At 33.8% G+C, this 14,667-nt stretch overlaps 1 protein-coding gene across 1 annotated transcript in view; it reads right to left on the bottom strand.

Annotated features, from left to right (window-relative positions):
* Positions 1–6,081: 6,081 nt before the first annotated feature.
* Mppe (Metallophosphoesterase) overlaps positions 6,082–14,667 on the bottom strand; it is a 30,591-nt gene continuing 22,005 nt past the window's right edge. Inside the window, exons 3-4 of the mRNA XM_089092097.1 lie at positions 12,899–13,120; positions 6,082–9,683 (exon numbers count right to left, since the gene is read on the bottom strand). Coding sequence (XP_088948223.1) covers positions 9,082–9,683; positions 12,899–13,120 — 824 coding nt within the window. The 3' untranslated portion in view covers positions 6,082–9,081. The remainder of the gene's footprint in view (positions 9,684–12,898; positions 13,121–14,667) is intronic.

The following is a 14,667-nucleotide window of genomic DNA, read 5'->3' as shown; positions in this document are numbered from 1 at the left end:
AAATATATTCTTCATCTTTTGATAGATTAAATAAAAAAAACAAGTTTTTTTAACTGAAAGTAAGGAACGACGTTAAAACTTAAAACGAACAGAAATTATTCTGTATATGAAGGGGGCTGTCCCCTCCTCAACGCCTCGCTCTTTACGCGAAAGTTTTTTTATTTTTTAAAAAAATATATTTTTGATAAAGTCAAAATTTATCGTAAATAGCGAGGCGGTTAAGAGGGAAAACCCCCCATCAAATACGGAATAATGTATGTTAGATTTAATTTTTAAAGTCGTTCCTTACTTTCAGTTAAAAAAACTTGTTTTTTTATTTAATTTTTGGACGTTTTTGAATTAATGCAGGTTTTGATTTTGGATCACCGCACATGAATAATTATAACAAAATTTGCATATTATATTTGGTTAAATGGCTTTCTCGAAACTTGTTTAATTTTATTTACGAACGTTTTTATTAGTAATAAATATACGTAACTTAGAATTAACTTACGTAACGAACTTCTATATTCATAAATTTTTAACACGTATATTAGGGGGTTCGCCCCCTTGTCAATACCCTGCTCTTTAAACTATAGTTCGAATTTTTTTTCCAGTTCTTTAAAAATGACCTCTTAATCACAATCAGTTGATCAGTTGAAAAACTTGTTTTTTTTATTTAATTCCTGATCTTTTTCTTTAATAATGTTGGGAAATCCGGCGCCCCCTTCATAGCAATGTCCCTTCCCCCATAAAAACTTCCTTCATGGAAAGATCCTTCCATATAGCCCCGACCCTCTCCTTCCCCCACCTACCAGAAAAAATCTCCTCTCAAAAAGTCTGTATGCTTCCCAATAACCAATACTATATGTTAACATTGAGTAAAGTTCATAACTTTCAGCCCTCCCCCTGGGGACTGTGGGGGATTAAGTCATCCTAAAAGACATTTTTATAATATTTTCCACCATGTTGAACAAAATGGCTATCTCAAAATTTTGATCAGGTGATTTTGGGAAAAAATGAGCGTGGGAGGGGGCCTAGTTGCCATCCATTCTTTTTGGTCACTTTAAAAGGGCACTAGAACTTTTAATTTCCTTTCGAATTAGTCTTCCTACGATGTTATAGAACCACTGGGTCGATACGATCACCCCTGGGAAAAAAAACAAAAAAAAAAATAAACAAACAAAAAAAAAAACACGCATCCGTTATCTTTCCTCTGGCAAAAAATGGGAAATTCCACATTTTTGTATATAAGAGCATGAAAACTTTACAGTGTGGTTTTATGAGACGCTAAAGATGAGGGTGGGGATTTCGATACTATTCTATAACTGTTAGAGGGTCTTTTCCCCTTTTTTGAAAATTATGTCAAATTTTTCCAGGCACGTAACTTTTGATAGGTAATACTAAAATTGATGAAATTTATATATTTGAAATAAGAATTACAATATGATTCCTTTGATGTATCTATTGGTATCAAAATCCCGTTTTTTAGAGTTTAGGTTACTATTGAGCCGGGTCGCTCCTTACTTACAGTTCGTTACCACGAACTGTTTGATTTCCATTTATATACTGTGAGGAGGCGTGTTTGAATCAATGTAGACATTCGATTTTGTTTATACGCCAGTGAATGGAAGTGTTTATTTAATATGTGAGTTTTGTTTCCTATTTATTTATATTTTTTCTTTTGTTGTTTTTTTTTGTGTGTGTTTTTTTTGTTTATTTTGATGTAAGTTAAGGTTTTTAAAAAGAGCATTTTTTGTTTCATTTTTTTCTTTTCTTTTTTTTCCGTTGAGAAAGGCTCCCGGACGTGGGGCCGAAATATTCGGAGTATTTTTGTTTAATCAAGTGTTTATTTTATTGTATTCACTGCTTTATAAGAATTAAAACCCGTTTTTCTTGCTTAATTTTTCGTAACTAAAAAATAGAGATTTTTTTTCTCAAGAATATATGAATATAATCGAACATGAGGGGCATAAAAAGTATTGGGTTCTAGATAACATTAACACCAAATTCACCTAGGTTTTAAATGCATAAACGGAAAAAGTCGATGACTTGAGGAAAACCAAAAAAAAGATCAAATTATGCAAAAACGAATCGGTTTTTTGCCCCGAATTTTCACTTATATTTATACATTCTTGAAAAAAATGTTTTCAGTATTTTAATTTTCCAATTAAAAAAAAAATATAATGTCTCATCCAAGATTACAAACTAAGTTAACATAGCCTCGAGAAGTGCTCTTACCGTTGCGCTATACTGATAAAAGTGGGATGTAACTGAACATTCGGAAGTTGTTGAAAAATAATTCACAAATAAAAAAAATCGTGTGACAAAGAAATTAATGGGAGATGGAACAAAAAGATCAGTGAGTTAATAAAAATGAACTGGAAAAGATTTAATTAACAAAAATTAGGGGATATAATAAAAAACCTATAATTTAATAAAGAAATGCCGAGAAATTTTCATTTTCAGGGGGTTGGAGCCCCAGTCCAGCCTGCATGGTCCCTATGAATCAGTTTTTAAGTAGACTATAAGCCTACCTATACAGATACAAGACTGTTGATCTTCTTCATAAAAATGGGCATTAGTCTAGTTGTCTTTTTCTAAAGCCAAATATTTAGTGATTTTCCTTTTCTGACGAGAACATGCTAAACACAGAAGCAGTATGTTGGGGTGCCACCCCTTTCTTTTCTTTTCAGATAAATGAACCATTTTCTTTTATGTAATTATATTTGCCTATAAGATGATTTTTAATCCTAAGTTGAATTATGGTTGTTAAGCTAGATTCTTTTGCAATACGTAAGCTTTGAACTAAATTCTATTTTGGACTTCCTGGTCTTAGCCATTGAAAGATAAAGTTATGAAAAAGTAGAATGGATTTTGAATGGGGTTTGAGAGGATTGGCTAGGCCAAGTGAAGGTCCACCCCTATGAAAAGTTGCTGTACAGAATGAATTTTTTGGTTAGTCTGCATTTAGACCCCGTTTGGGGAAGCCTTTTTTTTGTTATATGTGACCTTTGGAAGATTACAAGTAAGATATTTTCTACAACTGTGCACTAATTTTCCAGGAACCCAGACAGGGTAGGAACAGAGTTACGAGATACTGTCATTATTATATTGACAGGGGGGTTCGTTACCTCCAAGGAGAAATATTAGCGGTAACCCAGGGTGGGTAGCCTTGGCCTTAAAGTGGCCATTTAACCGCTCGATCACGTTATTATACCCTGGGGTAGGGTATACTGTAAATTGGGTATTACCGAACCCGATATTTACAGAACCAGTGTGGTAGACGTGGGCATCCGATAAAATTTGGCGCTGCCGGGGGCTTTTCCCTCCAGTAAGTGGTGTAGCACCATTTTTGCACCAATAAGTGGTAACACCCGTACCTTACCACACAAATACCGGTGGCATTGTGGCCTACCAGCATAATATTGGTGCCAGCGGTGGCTACCAACTCCAATACTGGTGGCATTGTGACCTACAAGTATAATACAGTATTATTAAATTCGTTATTTTATACTACTTCCAAATATCATGGCCCCTTTTCTGAAAATACACCCACCCCCTGGTGGTACGGGATATAGTCCTAGAAATATTAAAAAATGATCAACCAATAAAATTCTTACTTTATAATATGAAAGAACACGAAAGAATACAACAAGAAAGAATGTCATCGAAAGATTTGACACAACAATGAAATGTATTTATACAGTTATATGTGGGACCTCAGATGGGGAGGGGAGGGGGGTATAATGACAAAAAAAGTGACCATGATATTGGAAAAAGTCTAGCATAAATCGAAATTTCCGGCTCAACCAACCCACCCCCCTCCTCAATGCTAATGCTTAGATATAACAAAAAAATGGCTCATTTTTACAGTTTCATATATTTTCTCAATATCAGCTGTTCATAATCCCATATAAAAAGAGCAAGTTTTGTATATAACGTGATATTATGTCCAACCAATCAGAAAGGGTGGGGTGAGGTTGTTACACAAAAAAATAATATATATATCATCAGCACTTGTCAATTAGCTGGTACACACACAAGATAGATGCTAAAGGAAACTAGCCAAACGGGTATCAGTCAATAGAGAATCGGACCGCAAAGCGTGGTTTTGTCATTGCGTTTATATTATTTAAACTTTTGTTTTTTGGGGTGTAGGGGGGGGGGGAAAGTACCTAGGTTACTTATCTAATATATACTATGCTTCATCCTCCCCCAACCCCCAAATGTGCAAATAAATAGCCCAAATTTGTTTCTAAACTATTATATTTTCATCATTGGCTTATTTTGTTTTATTTCATTAGCATTAACCAAACTTGACTTCTCGCATATGTACCAGTTAATTGACAAGTACCACTTCATCTTAAAATCACTTATTTAAAAAGAAATTATAAAAAAAATAGTTTTTATTATTATTTACATGTTTTTATTATAGATTTTCCTTCCTGACTTCAGCTAGCTCCTTTTCCATATAATTTCAGTATGACTGTTGACGGAACAAGATTCAAACTCAACGCTGATGAAATTGAAAGTTGGTGAGGTGACTAACTGACTATTGTCACTAAACAAATGACAATCTTATGCTCATGAGAGAGAATGTAATCTTAACTTACTATGGAGTAAGCGAAGTGGGTATTTTCTCATCCTAATCCTAATAAGATTAAATGTCCGCGATGTGAAAGAATATCGATACTCATGTCAGTGTAATTAAAATGGGAACAGCAGATTTTTTCACGGGGGGGAAATAGATTACTCAGAAAATGTGAAACTTACTCATTATTCAAAAGCGTAACATAATTGTAACATAAATTCAAAAACGTAACAAAAATGTAACATTTTTAAGACCGTAACATAAAATGTACCGTTTTATTTAAAACGTACCAAAAGTGGTACGAACGTAACCTCGGTGGCAACCCTGCGTAAGGTCGCCGTTCAGTTCCTAGATTGCTACAGCTCCCCAACTCACGTACTACATATCAATTTTCGGTGCTATAATCAAAAAATTGACTATATGCTACACATAATAATATAGTGCTGAAATAACACTTTCGTGCTAGAGGTGGCAACATTGCCCGTGACAGAAGTTAAGATTAAGGCTTGTTTTTTACGGAGTGATTCCACAGAAGTGAAGAGATGTTCTCGAATCACGTTTTTCCTTTTAAAATTTTCTTGTTTTTTAAGGAATGTTTACAACAAGAGTGTCCTTTTAATTTTCTGAACATATATAAAGGCCGGCACAAGCCGAGCAACATTTGGCCCCAAATCCGACTTTACTTTTAACTTCCTTGCTTACCTATAGTTTGCTCTGCTGTACTTTCAAGCAAAAACAACCATTTTGCGTGATCCTCCAAATTTCATCCGTTGTTTAGCTACAGCTTTATGCGTCATAATGGTTCAACTGCAGTGAAACATTTTTATCGGCTTCTAGAACTTAGTATAGCCTACTCCAATTGATACGCTGGTCTGTATTAATAATAATCATAAGCCGAAGACAGCTCATATCTTTAGTTTATTACCACACAAATTTATATTTGCTCAGTATGCATATTTAACAGTGTAAGACATGTTTTTCTTTTCTTTCATTGAATTTGTACGCAGCACCTTGAAAACTCAAACAATAGACTATCGAAAAGCGGTTGGATTACATTTTCTAGAGATGAACTGACAGAGAGGGTAACATAGCTAGATCACATTTTACAGACAATACATGACCAAAGATTAACATCTTGGGCAAGAAAAAAAGCAGTTCATCCTTTACTGGGGTGGAAAGTGGAGAGAAGAAAGTGTTTAAGGAAAATTAGAACTTCATAGGAGGAGGTGAACAACAAAGCCTTAAATAAATTGGGGTTCAGGATAAGCGTGTGCAGTTGTTTGTTTTGAGCTCAGGCGGCTAGGTTTCTGCAATGGGCCTTGATTAGTAATAAAAATGGCAGTAATAGCACCTCTAATAATAACTAAGTTTTAGCAATGACTAACATGACTAACCCAATGAATAAAAAAAATGTACCAGATCTATTATATTGTCTATTTGTTCCCTGATTATTTCATCAACAGTATAATACCGATAAAACTGGTATAAAACACAAGTAAAACAGGATAAACTGTTATTAAAAATTTAATAGCATATGCAATATCACATTTTCATCACCTTATTTTCAAATTAAAATTGATACAAACACAATTAAATACAAAGACAAAATAATAAATGAACTAACACTAGGTGTTAGAATTAAAAATATGAAAATTCGGCGGGGGAGAGGAGGAGCAAAAATATTCCTTTCCTATACTTTTAATGAACATAAAAAGTGATTTTTAAAATGTAAGGAGGGGTGCCTTTTTTCAATATAAATAAGAGCAAAAATATTCCTTTCTCGTAATTTTAATGAACATAAAAAAGTATTTTTCAATATGTAAGGAGGGGTGCCTTTTTTCAATGCAAATACAAAAAGAGAAAATTTTCAAATTCTAGGGTAGTGGGAAAAAGAGCCTATAAAAATATAAAAACTTGCAAGCACAAGTGAGTATGAGTGTGTGTGAGCCTCCTGTGAGTGTGAAAATTTTTACGACCACTTGTTCCATAAAACCGTATATGCTCCCGGGGCATGAATTACAATTCTTATCCCCAGGCTATGGGGGTTATGTCAACCCCGAAGGCATTGTTATGTGATCTTTAGACTATTTTGAAGATAATTTCTATCTCAAAATTTTGATCAGATGCATTTGGGAAAGAGAGGGCATGGAGGAGGACAGTTGCCCTTCGATCACTTTTGGATCTTAGAAAAGACAGTAGAATTTCCGATTTGCAATCGAATGAGCCCCTCAGAAGTTTGTACGACCACCCCTTCCATAAAGACCTTAAATGCCCCCGGAGCATAACTTCCAGGCTCTGAGGAGTTTTGTTGATCCCAGAGTTTTTGTTATCTAGTCTTTGTACTATCTGGAACAAAATGGCAATCTCAAAATTTTGATCGGATGCAATTGTGGAAGAGGGCGTGAGAGGGGAAGGGACTAGTTGCCCTCCAATCACTTTTGATTCTTAAATAGGGCACTAGAACTTCCAATTTCCAATGGAAAAAGCCCCCTACGAAGTTTAATTGGCAACCCCTTACCCTTCCATATGAAGTGCCTCTGGGGGAAAAATTATAAAAAAAAATAAGACATTAAAGCCTTATGGCCTTTACTATAGGCAACGCTAGAGCGTTGGCTCTGATTAAACTTGAATGTAGATAACGGAGAATGAAGGAGGGAGTAGAAGCCTCTCTTACATTTATGAGAGCCTTGGATCAAACAGTTCGTACCCACAATCTGTAAATAAAGAATGAGACCTGACCAAAGAATCAAAACTGTAAAAAAAAGTCTGAACATATCCAACAAAAAATCTGTTATTTATAATGATTCTAAGTATACAAATCAGCTAATCATTGCTATTAGCACATGAAAATTCCCATAATTTTAGAAACAGGAATAAGAGTCCCCCAAACAGGGGTGCGTTCTTTGGGACATAATGCAATGAAATTCACCAAGAAAAACAAGTTCGCCAAATGAAAGCAAAAAGCAACATTCAAAACTTAAAACAGACAGGTCTGCCACCCTCATACATGTTGTATATCTATGCTATTTTTCATTAGAAAAATTTCAACCCTAGGTGAGATACTAGAAACAAACAGAAATTAAATCAAATGAAATGAAACTTTACTTTCCAATGAAAGTAAAGAGTGACATTAAAACGTGGAAAAATTATTCTGTGCATAGAGGGTCGCCTCCTCCTTAATCTCCCCACTCTTTTGCTATATTTCGACTTTTATGTCTCTAATGCTTTAAGAGCAACAGCTCAAACACAAGGGCTATTGTAATAGGATAAGAAGTATATTTCACAATACTCCCAAAATGGAACAGCTTAATTATGTGCATTTACTTTAGACAGTAAAATTTTAGGTTCAAATATTTTAAAAGGCAATGACAAATAAACACTTGCAATTACCGATTACCTGCATCTGTTGCACCCATATATCCCTTCGGTGTACCACTGTGAAACTTCAACCTAAGAGCGGGGGATTAAGAAGGGGAAAGCCCAACAATAAAAAACCAGGGGACTTAATTTTTAATTAAGTTAATTAAAATTCATGCTTAATTTTTAAGCTTAATTATGTATAAAATGTAAATGTGTAAAATATAGCTCAATTATGAGCACTTGCTGTAGACAGTAAAATTTTCGTTCAAATATTTGAAAAGGCAATGGTAAATAAAACACCTGCAAATACCGATTACCTGCATTTGTTGCACTCATACATGCCTTCAGTATACCACTGAAAAACTTCTCCCTAAAGGGCGTGGATTAAGCAGAGGACAGCCAAACAATGAAACCAGGGGACTGCTCAACAAATCTTCTATTGAGAACTGAGCAAAAGGAGTTGGTCGAACTAAGGGGATGATTGACATGAACTTCTGAAGTAATCCACATGTACTGAAGAGGGTGTCTACCATTAGTGAAAGAGAGTGTCAACCTCTCTACTGCTGAATTAATTTCAGATTGACTCAGAAAAGGTATCAGTCAGTAGTAAAAACGAATGAAAATCGGATAACAGATTATTTGATTACATCTCTCAGGGTGAAGATAGACATACCATAAAATATAATCTTCAAAAGTAAAAGCATGAAGATAATTTTATTATCTATTTACAAAATTGCTTATGATTTAATATAACGTGTTTATAATATATTTGTAAATATAATTTGTAAGCATATAAAGGTTTATATGTATATAGAAATAAATTTTGTGTATAAATAAATGAATGTTGTATATATGAATAAATGTTATTACATAAATATTGTAAATATGTAAAAACATAAATGTAAGTTTGTAAACAGATATTGTTTGTAAATATATATTTGTAAATATAATTGTAAATATGGTTTATTGTATAATATGATTTGTAAAAGCTTAATATAATTTAATTGCGATGATTGAATTATCTATCTACAGCATTCTCATGGTATTTTTTCATTTGTTTTCACTGGTTCAATATGCAACTATTGCTAACATATAAGGCTTGATGTCCTAACCCTCTCATCAAAGACAGCCTTACAAATGGTTGTATCCTAGTATACCCCCATAGTTCGTAAAATAAACCAGCTGGAAATTTTAAGAGACACAACAAAACAAACAATGAACACGAAGAAAACATACACAATTAGAGCAACAAATCTTGAAGGTGACCACAATACATTGTAGCTAATAATTTTGTCGTCACCAATGACTAAGGCACCAAATCCGTAAATTTGTTTACCCATTCTGTATGAACATGTAGGCGCAACAATTTCCACCCTTTCATCACTTTTAAAATTATGTACTCTAAAATCATTGATATCTTCAATATATAAGGGGTCCATTTTTGGGTAGATAACAAAAGAACTGTGTTCATGTGCAGATATTGTCAATAAGGGACTGATTTTGATCATTATATGACTAGCATATTCTTTTCCATATACATTAACCGGTATATGACTAAGAACTACACAAGATATGAGGGAGTTATTTTTGCATTTTTCTGGCAGAGATGATTCTGAAGCAATTCTATTTACAGGTATAAATTCAACTGTCTTTAGAATATGAGACTTCATTTTGCTAAATTCTTCCGTGAAGCGTTCTAGTTTTGATGGTAGGAATGGGTCATTCCCCTCACCTCCAATATCATTGTCTCCTGTAAAAAGATAACTAGAAGTAAGAAAGAAGCAGCAATGAAAATCTTATTAGATTATATTTTAAAATTTTATTAGGTAAATTTTTCGTTTTTTCTTATTTTGATTTGATTTCCATTAATCACTACTTTCTTGTGAAAACTTTATTTTACTACCAAGAACGTAAAACGAAATGAGAGATTTTTCTGAAAGAAATTTTCCAATCTATAATATAAATCATAAGTAGGAAAGCAGGAGTAATATAATTTTGTTATATAATATTTTAGTGTTTTCTACAAAAAATACTTATTAAGAAAATGACATTTAGACAGGTCTTAATTATGATTTTATTTCCGCTTATCACTACTGTTTTGCAAAAACTTCCTTTTATTAACAAGAGCGTTAAATGAGAGGTTTTTCTGAGAGAGATTTTTCCCATTTTTAGTATTATTATTATAATTCATTTAGTGCCCGTCAAAAAATATACAATAGACGAAGTAAGGACTAAAGATAAAAAAAGGACACAAGCAAACGGACACAGAAAGGACACATATATTATAAGTAAGAAAGGAGCAGTAATGCAAATCTTATGCCTTTTGAGCAAAATAATTTGTTAAGTATATTTTTTGCACTGTAAGTTCCGAAGACCTCTTCATCTGACGTGTCCCAGTTAACACAAAAAAATAATACGCTGGCTAAGTAGTTTTGGAAAATCTGGTAGCCAATTGGCTTGGGTCTCAAGAACTTTGCCTTGAGCCCAGAAATAATGTATTCTGAAATCTTTAGATGACCTTAATTTCAACCAAGAATAGTTGTATTTTATTTTTGATATCAATCCAGGTTGCAGTGGTAGCTAGCAACCTAGTAAGAGACGATCACGTCCCATAATAAGAAATACAATAACCCATATCTCCTAGAAATAGTGTCACATCGAAACACGAAGAACACTATTAGAGCCGCCTTGTCAAAAACTTCTATATAGAAAACTTACAGTCTCTTGGCTTGAACAACAAACAAAATATGTTAGCTTAAATTCTTAACAAAAACCTTAACAAAACCACATCATTTCCAAATGCAACAGCATGATATGGAGGAGGGATAACCAAACAAATCCCTCCCCGCCAAAAAAAAATTAACATTAACCTCAGAAGAGGTTTAAAAAACATAACACAACTAAAACCACATGCACCCTGTTATCACCAACTTAACACTCAACTCATTCCTTAACACACCTCAGTCAAAATGAAACGCTAAATTAAACGATTTGCTACCAATTGAATCTATCAAATTTAAATCCTATTACATTAATCATTAAATTCATATTTAGAAAACAATTCATTTTCAACAGCCTTTTAAATTCTCATAAATCATTACTTTTAATATTCTCATTTAACGAATGTTATAACTTAGAGTAAAGTCTGAGTAAATGAAGGCTAACTTCTGCCAGAATGTGATGAAAAGTTGCCAAATGGATGACACTGCAAAATTAAAATTAAATCTAGATTTCAGATTAATTCATTATCTTATAGACACATTTCTCTTGTTTTCCAGTCCACGCAGTTATTTCAGACAAATCCTCAAGAACTCCAAATCCCTGACCAGTTCAAATGAATTTCTCTAAGCCATTTATTTATTGTCCTTACAGGAGAGAGACAGTAAAGGATAGCTCCACATAGGTATTATTTACCTAACCCTTGTTTCATGAACTAATTCATGGAGAGAAATGTCTTACGAAAGGTATCGTACTAGAAAATATTCTTTCATTATTTGAGGCAATAGCTTTAAAAGTATCAAGGAAAGTGAAAGACTAAGTGGAAATTCACACACAAAATCAACAACTTATGGCTGTTTGAATTTGTATGGACGAAATACATTGTCATTTTAACTAATTAATTGTTTTTATTTATTTCCATGGTTCGACGTGGCAACAGTAACGAAAGTATGATATCCTGAAAAATTCATAATTTTGAAGCAACCAAAAGAAAAACCTTGGAAATTATGGTTTTCCTTTATAAATCGATCTAAGAAGGGTACACGGGGGTTTTATTTTGATGTTCTTGATATTTTAAATGAAACAATTTAATTTTAATGGGAACTACACATTTTTTTGTACTAAAAGTTTATAATACCTCTTTATGGTAGTTTACATAAAAACTAACAGGAAGGTACTTTATTTCTTCACGCTTCCACAAGACCTATTGCCATGGTCCGTTATATTCACTCTCTTATTACAGAATTTCTTGTATAAGGCTCAGGCTGTGTGGATTTCAGACGGAGAACAAAGAAGGAAGAGTAGCTTTTTCTAATGTAATAAAGAAACTGTATTCTTGCCAATCTGATCGGACGTCTTCGACACCTCTTTTTAAATTAAAAAGACAAGTTACCCAAAATTGCCCAAGTAACACTCGTAAGTATCAATTCATGGCCCACGAGAGTGCACACAAAAAACAAAACACTTCTTTTTAAATTAAAAAAGAAAAATTATAACCCAAAACAACCTAAGTAACACTGGTAAGGATCAATTCATGGCACGTGAGAGTGCACACAAATAACAAAATAGCGGGCAACACTGAATTTTAATCTGTATGCATTTAAGAAGATAAAGAAACCATGATGATGGTAAAAAAATAAACGAGGAAATAGAGCAGAGAACAAGAGAGATAGAGAGAGAGAGAGAGAGAGAAAAAAAAACTTAAAAATAGTTACGTGTTAGAAATGTCAAATGAGTTTAAGAACAGCTTGTACATGTAAACGGCAAAATGTTTTTTTTCTTGGGTGGTTACAACCAGAGCCGCATCCAGGATTTTTTTTTTCGGGAGAGAGGGATTAAAAATGGAGTTTTAAAAAAAGGGGGAGGGATTTAGAGAAAAAAAGACTTTAAAAAAGCATCAAAAATTGGTTTACGTTCATTTTTATTACGTTTTTTCGAGTCGGACAAACATTTCGGGGGAGTGGGGGTCAAACCCCTTAACCCCCTGGATACGGCCTTGGTTACAACAACGAAAACTATAAAGAAGTACACTTTTTTTATAATTAAGAAGTTATTTTCAACAAAAAGCAATTTATTTTGACCTCGAACAAAAAGTTCTTACTGTTATATCTATTTGAAAAAGAGGCACGAAGAGGTACATTCAGAGGAAAGCTGATCACTTAATAAGAAATCTTCGTCTTTCTGCTCTGCTTGTACCAGGAACATAAGTTCCCTGACACGAATCACTCTCTATATTGATTAACTTACCTGGCAAATATATAGTTTTTACAGATGAATCTACATGAAAAAGAGTCATGAATCTGGAAGCGTATTCAGAGAAAAGCTGATCATTTGATATGCTACCTTCGTCTGTCAAGTCCCCAAGAAAAACTACAATGTCAGGCTTGAAAAAATTTGATGCCACTTGAAAAGTAGAGCGCAAATATCTATCAGAATCCCATCTAGTAATGATATTTTCATTTTCATAGCCTGAAAGAAAATTAGAATACATAGGGAAATTAAGGGCACACAGTCTGACCTCCAAAGGTAGGAATTCTCCAAGAAATGGGAGACAGGTCAAACTCTTAAGAGATGTTTCATTGAAATACTTTCATTGGGCCAACAAACCAATATTCAAAGAGCACAATTTTAATATTTTGGATGCATGTTGCAAACTCACTATTGTTTCTACATTGAACTTTGAAAAAAAGTTGCGAATTTAATGTACTTAATACTTCATCTAGAATATTAATATTTCCTATACAAACCTTAAAAAAGCCAAAGTTCAGAAGCTCTGGAAAACTAGACAGCAAGAAATAAAAATACACAAGATAAAGGCTTATTTTTATTTCATGCGCCTTTTTATGTTTTTCTTTTATTATATTCATCTTAAAATAACAACATTCTTAGTGCTATTCAAGGTAAAAGAAACCTTCATTCAACTGAAAGAATACGTTCAACATTGCATAGGTTCAAGAAGAGCAATAGCTCAATGAGCCCAACTTCTATGGCTGTAAAAGCCTCTCCCCCCAAAAAAATAATAATAGGAGGGACGTTTCATTTACTACATTGGTATTAAATTGAATACACATGGCTTCTTAAAAGTTGTTGGGCTATCCGCAACAAGGGTTCCGGACGCAACTCTTTCTTAGCCATCAATTAAACACCGCAGAAGAATTTTTTGTTCAAAACGAAAATAAAAAAATTATGACAAGTTCCTTAAGGAATAAAGAATAAGGATCCTTCGGGGCCTGAAACGTCAAATCGACGTCTCGGTTGCTGAGTCTTCTTTTACAGGGACAAGTAGCAACTTTGTCACCCAACCTTGCTGCAACGGTGATCAAACCCCGGACCCACAAGTTTCTTAAAAGACGGTCTCAAAACACGCTATATTCTTAAACCCAAACGTATTCTCTACTTCCTGACATCCAATCAATGCTGTTAGTTTTAAAATGCACAATGTATATAGGCTAGTGCTTTATAAACTTGCCAAAAGCATAAAACCTAACACAATCTAAGTCGTTATTTCTAAAACAGCAGGATGTACAAGCTAAGGCCTCAAAATATAACATCCATTAACTGTTTCACATGTACTCGATGTTGAAACAAGTTGATTCTATGCATATCCCTAGCTGGTTGCCATATAAATATTTTACTTTAAATGGCAAGACTGCTTCTTTGATATTTTCCTACTCTAGAATGTATCAGAAAAAATGTGGGACTCGATCCCCCTCCCCCCTAAAAATAACTCAATATTCCAGGATTTCTGGGCACTTTTTATTCGAATTATCAAATAAAGGTATTTTTTATTATTACCCCCACCTTAAAGCGAAGTTATCGCTGTAAAACTAAACGGTCAAGATTTCTTGTGTTTCAGGGCAACATTACTACTATCGCAGCTCTTATTTTTTTTTGTGTGATCAGCAGTCTGTAGCTCTGAAGCGGTAAGAGATCCAAGCTCGAAATTTTTCCCTGAGTATGGGAATCATAAGGGGGGGAGTCACCAGGAAGTTTTTAAAATCTCCAAGAGTTTTCCA

The sequence above is a fragment of the Artemia sp. Qi Xiang Cuo genome, chromosome 7, assembly GCF_049724085.1.
Source record: "Artemia sp. Qi Xiang Cuo chromosome 7, ASM4972408v1, whole genome shotgun sequence".
NCBI lineage: Eukaryota > Metazoa > Arthropoda > Branchiopoda > Anostraca > Artemiidae > Artemia > Artemia sp. Qi Xiang Cuo.
The sequence above is the reverse complement of the archived record's forward strand: the minus strand, read 5'-3'. Positions and strand labels throughout refer to the sequence as shown.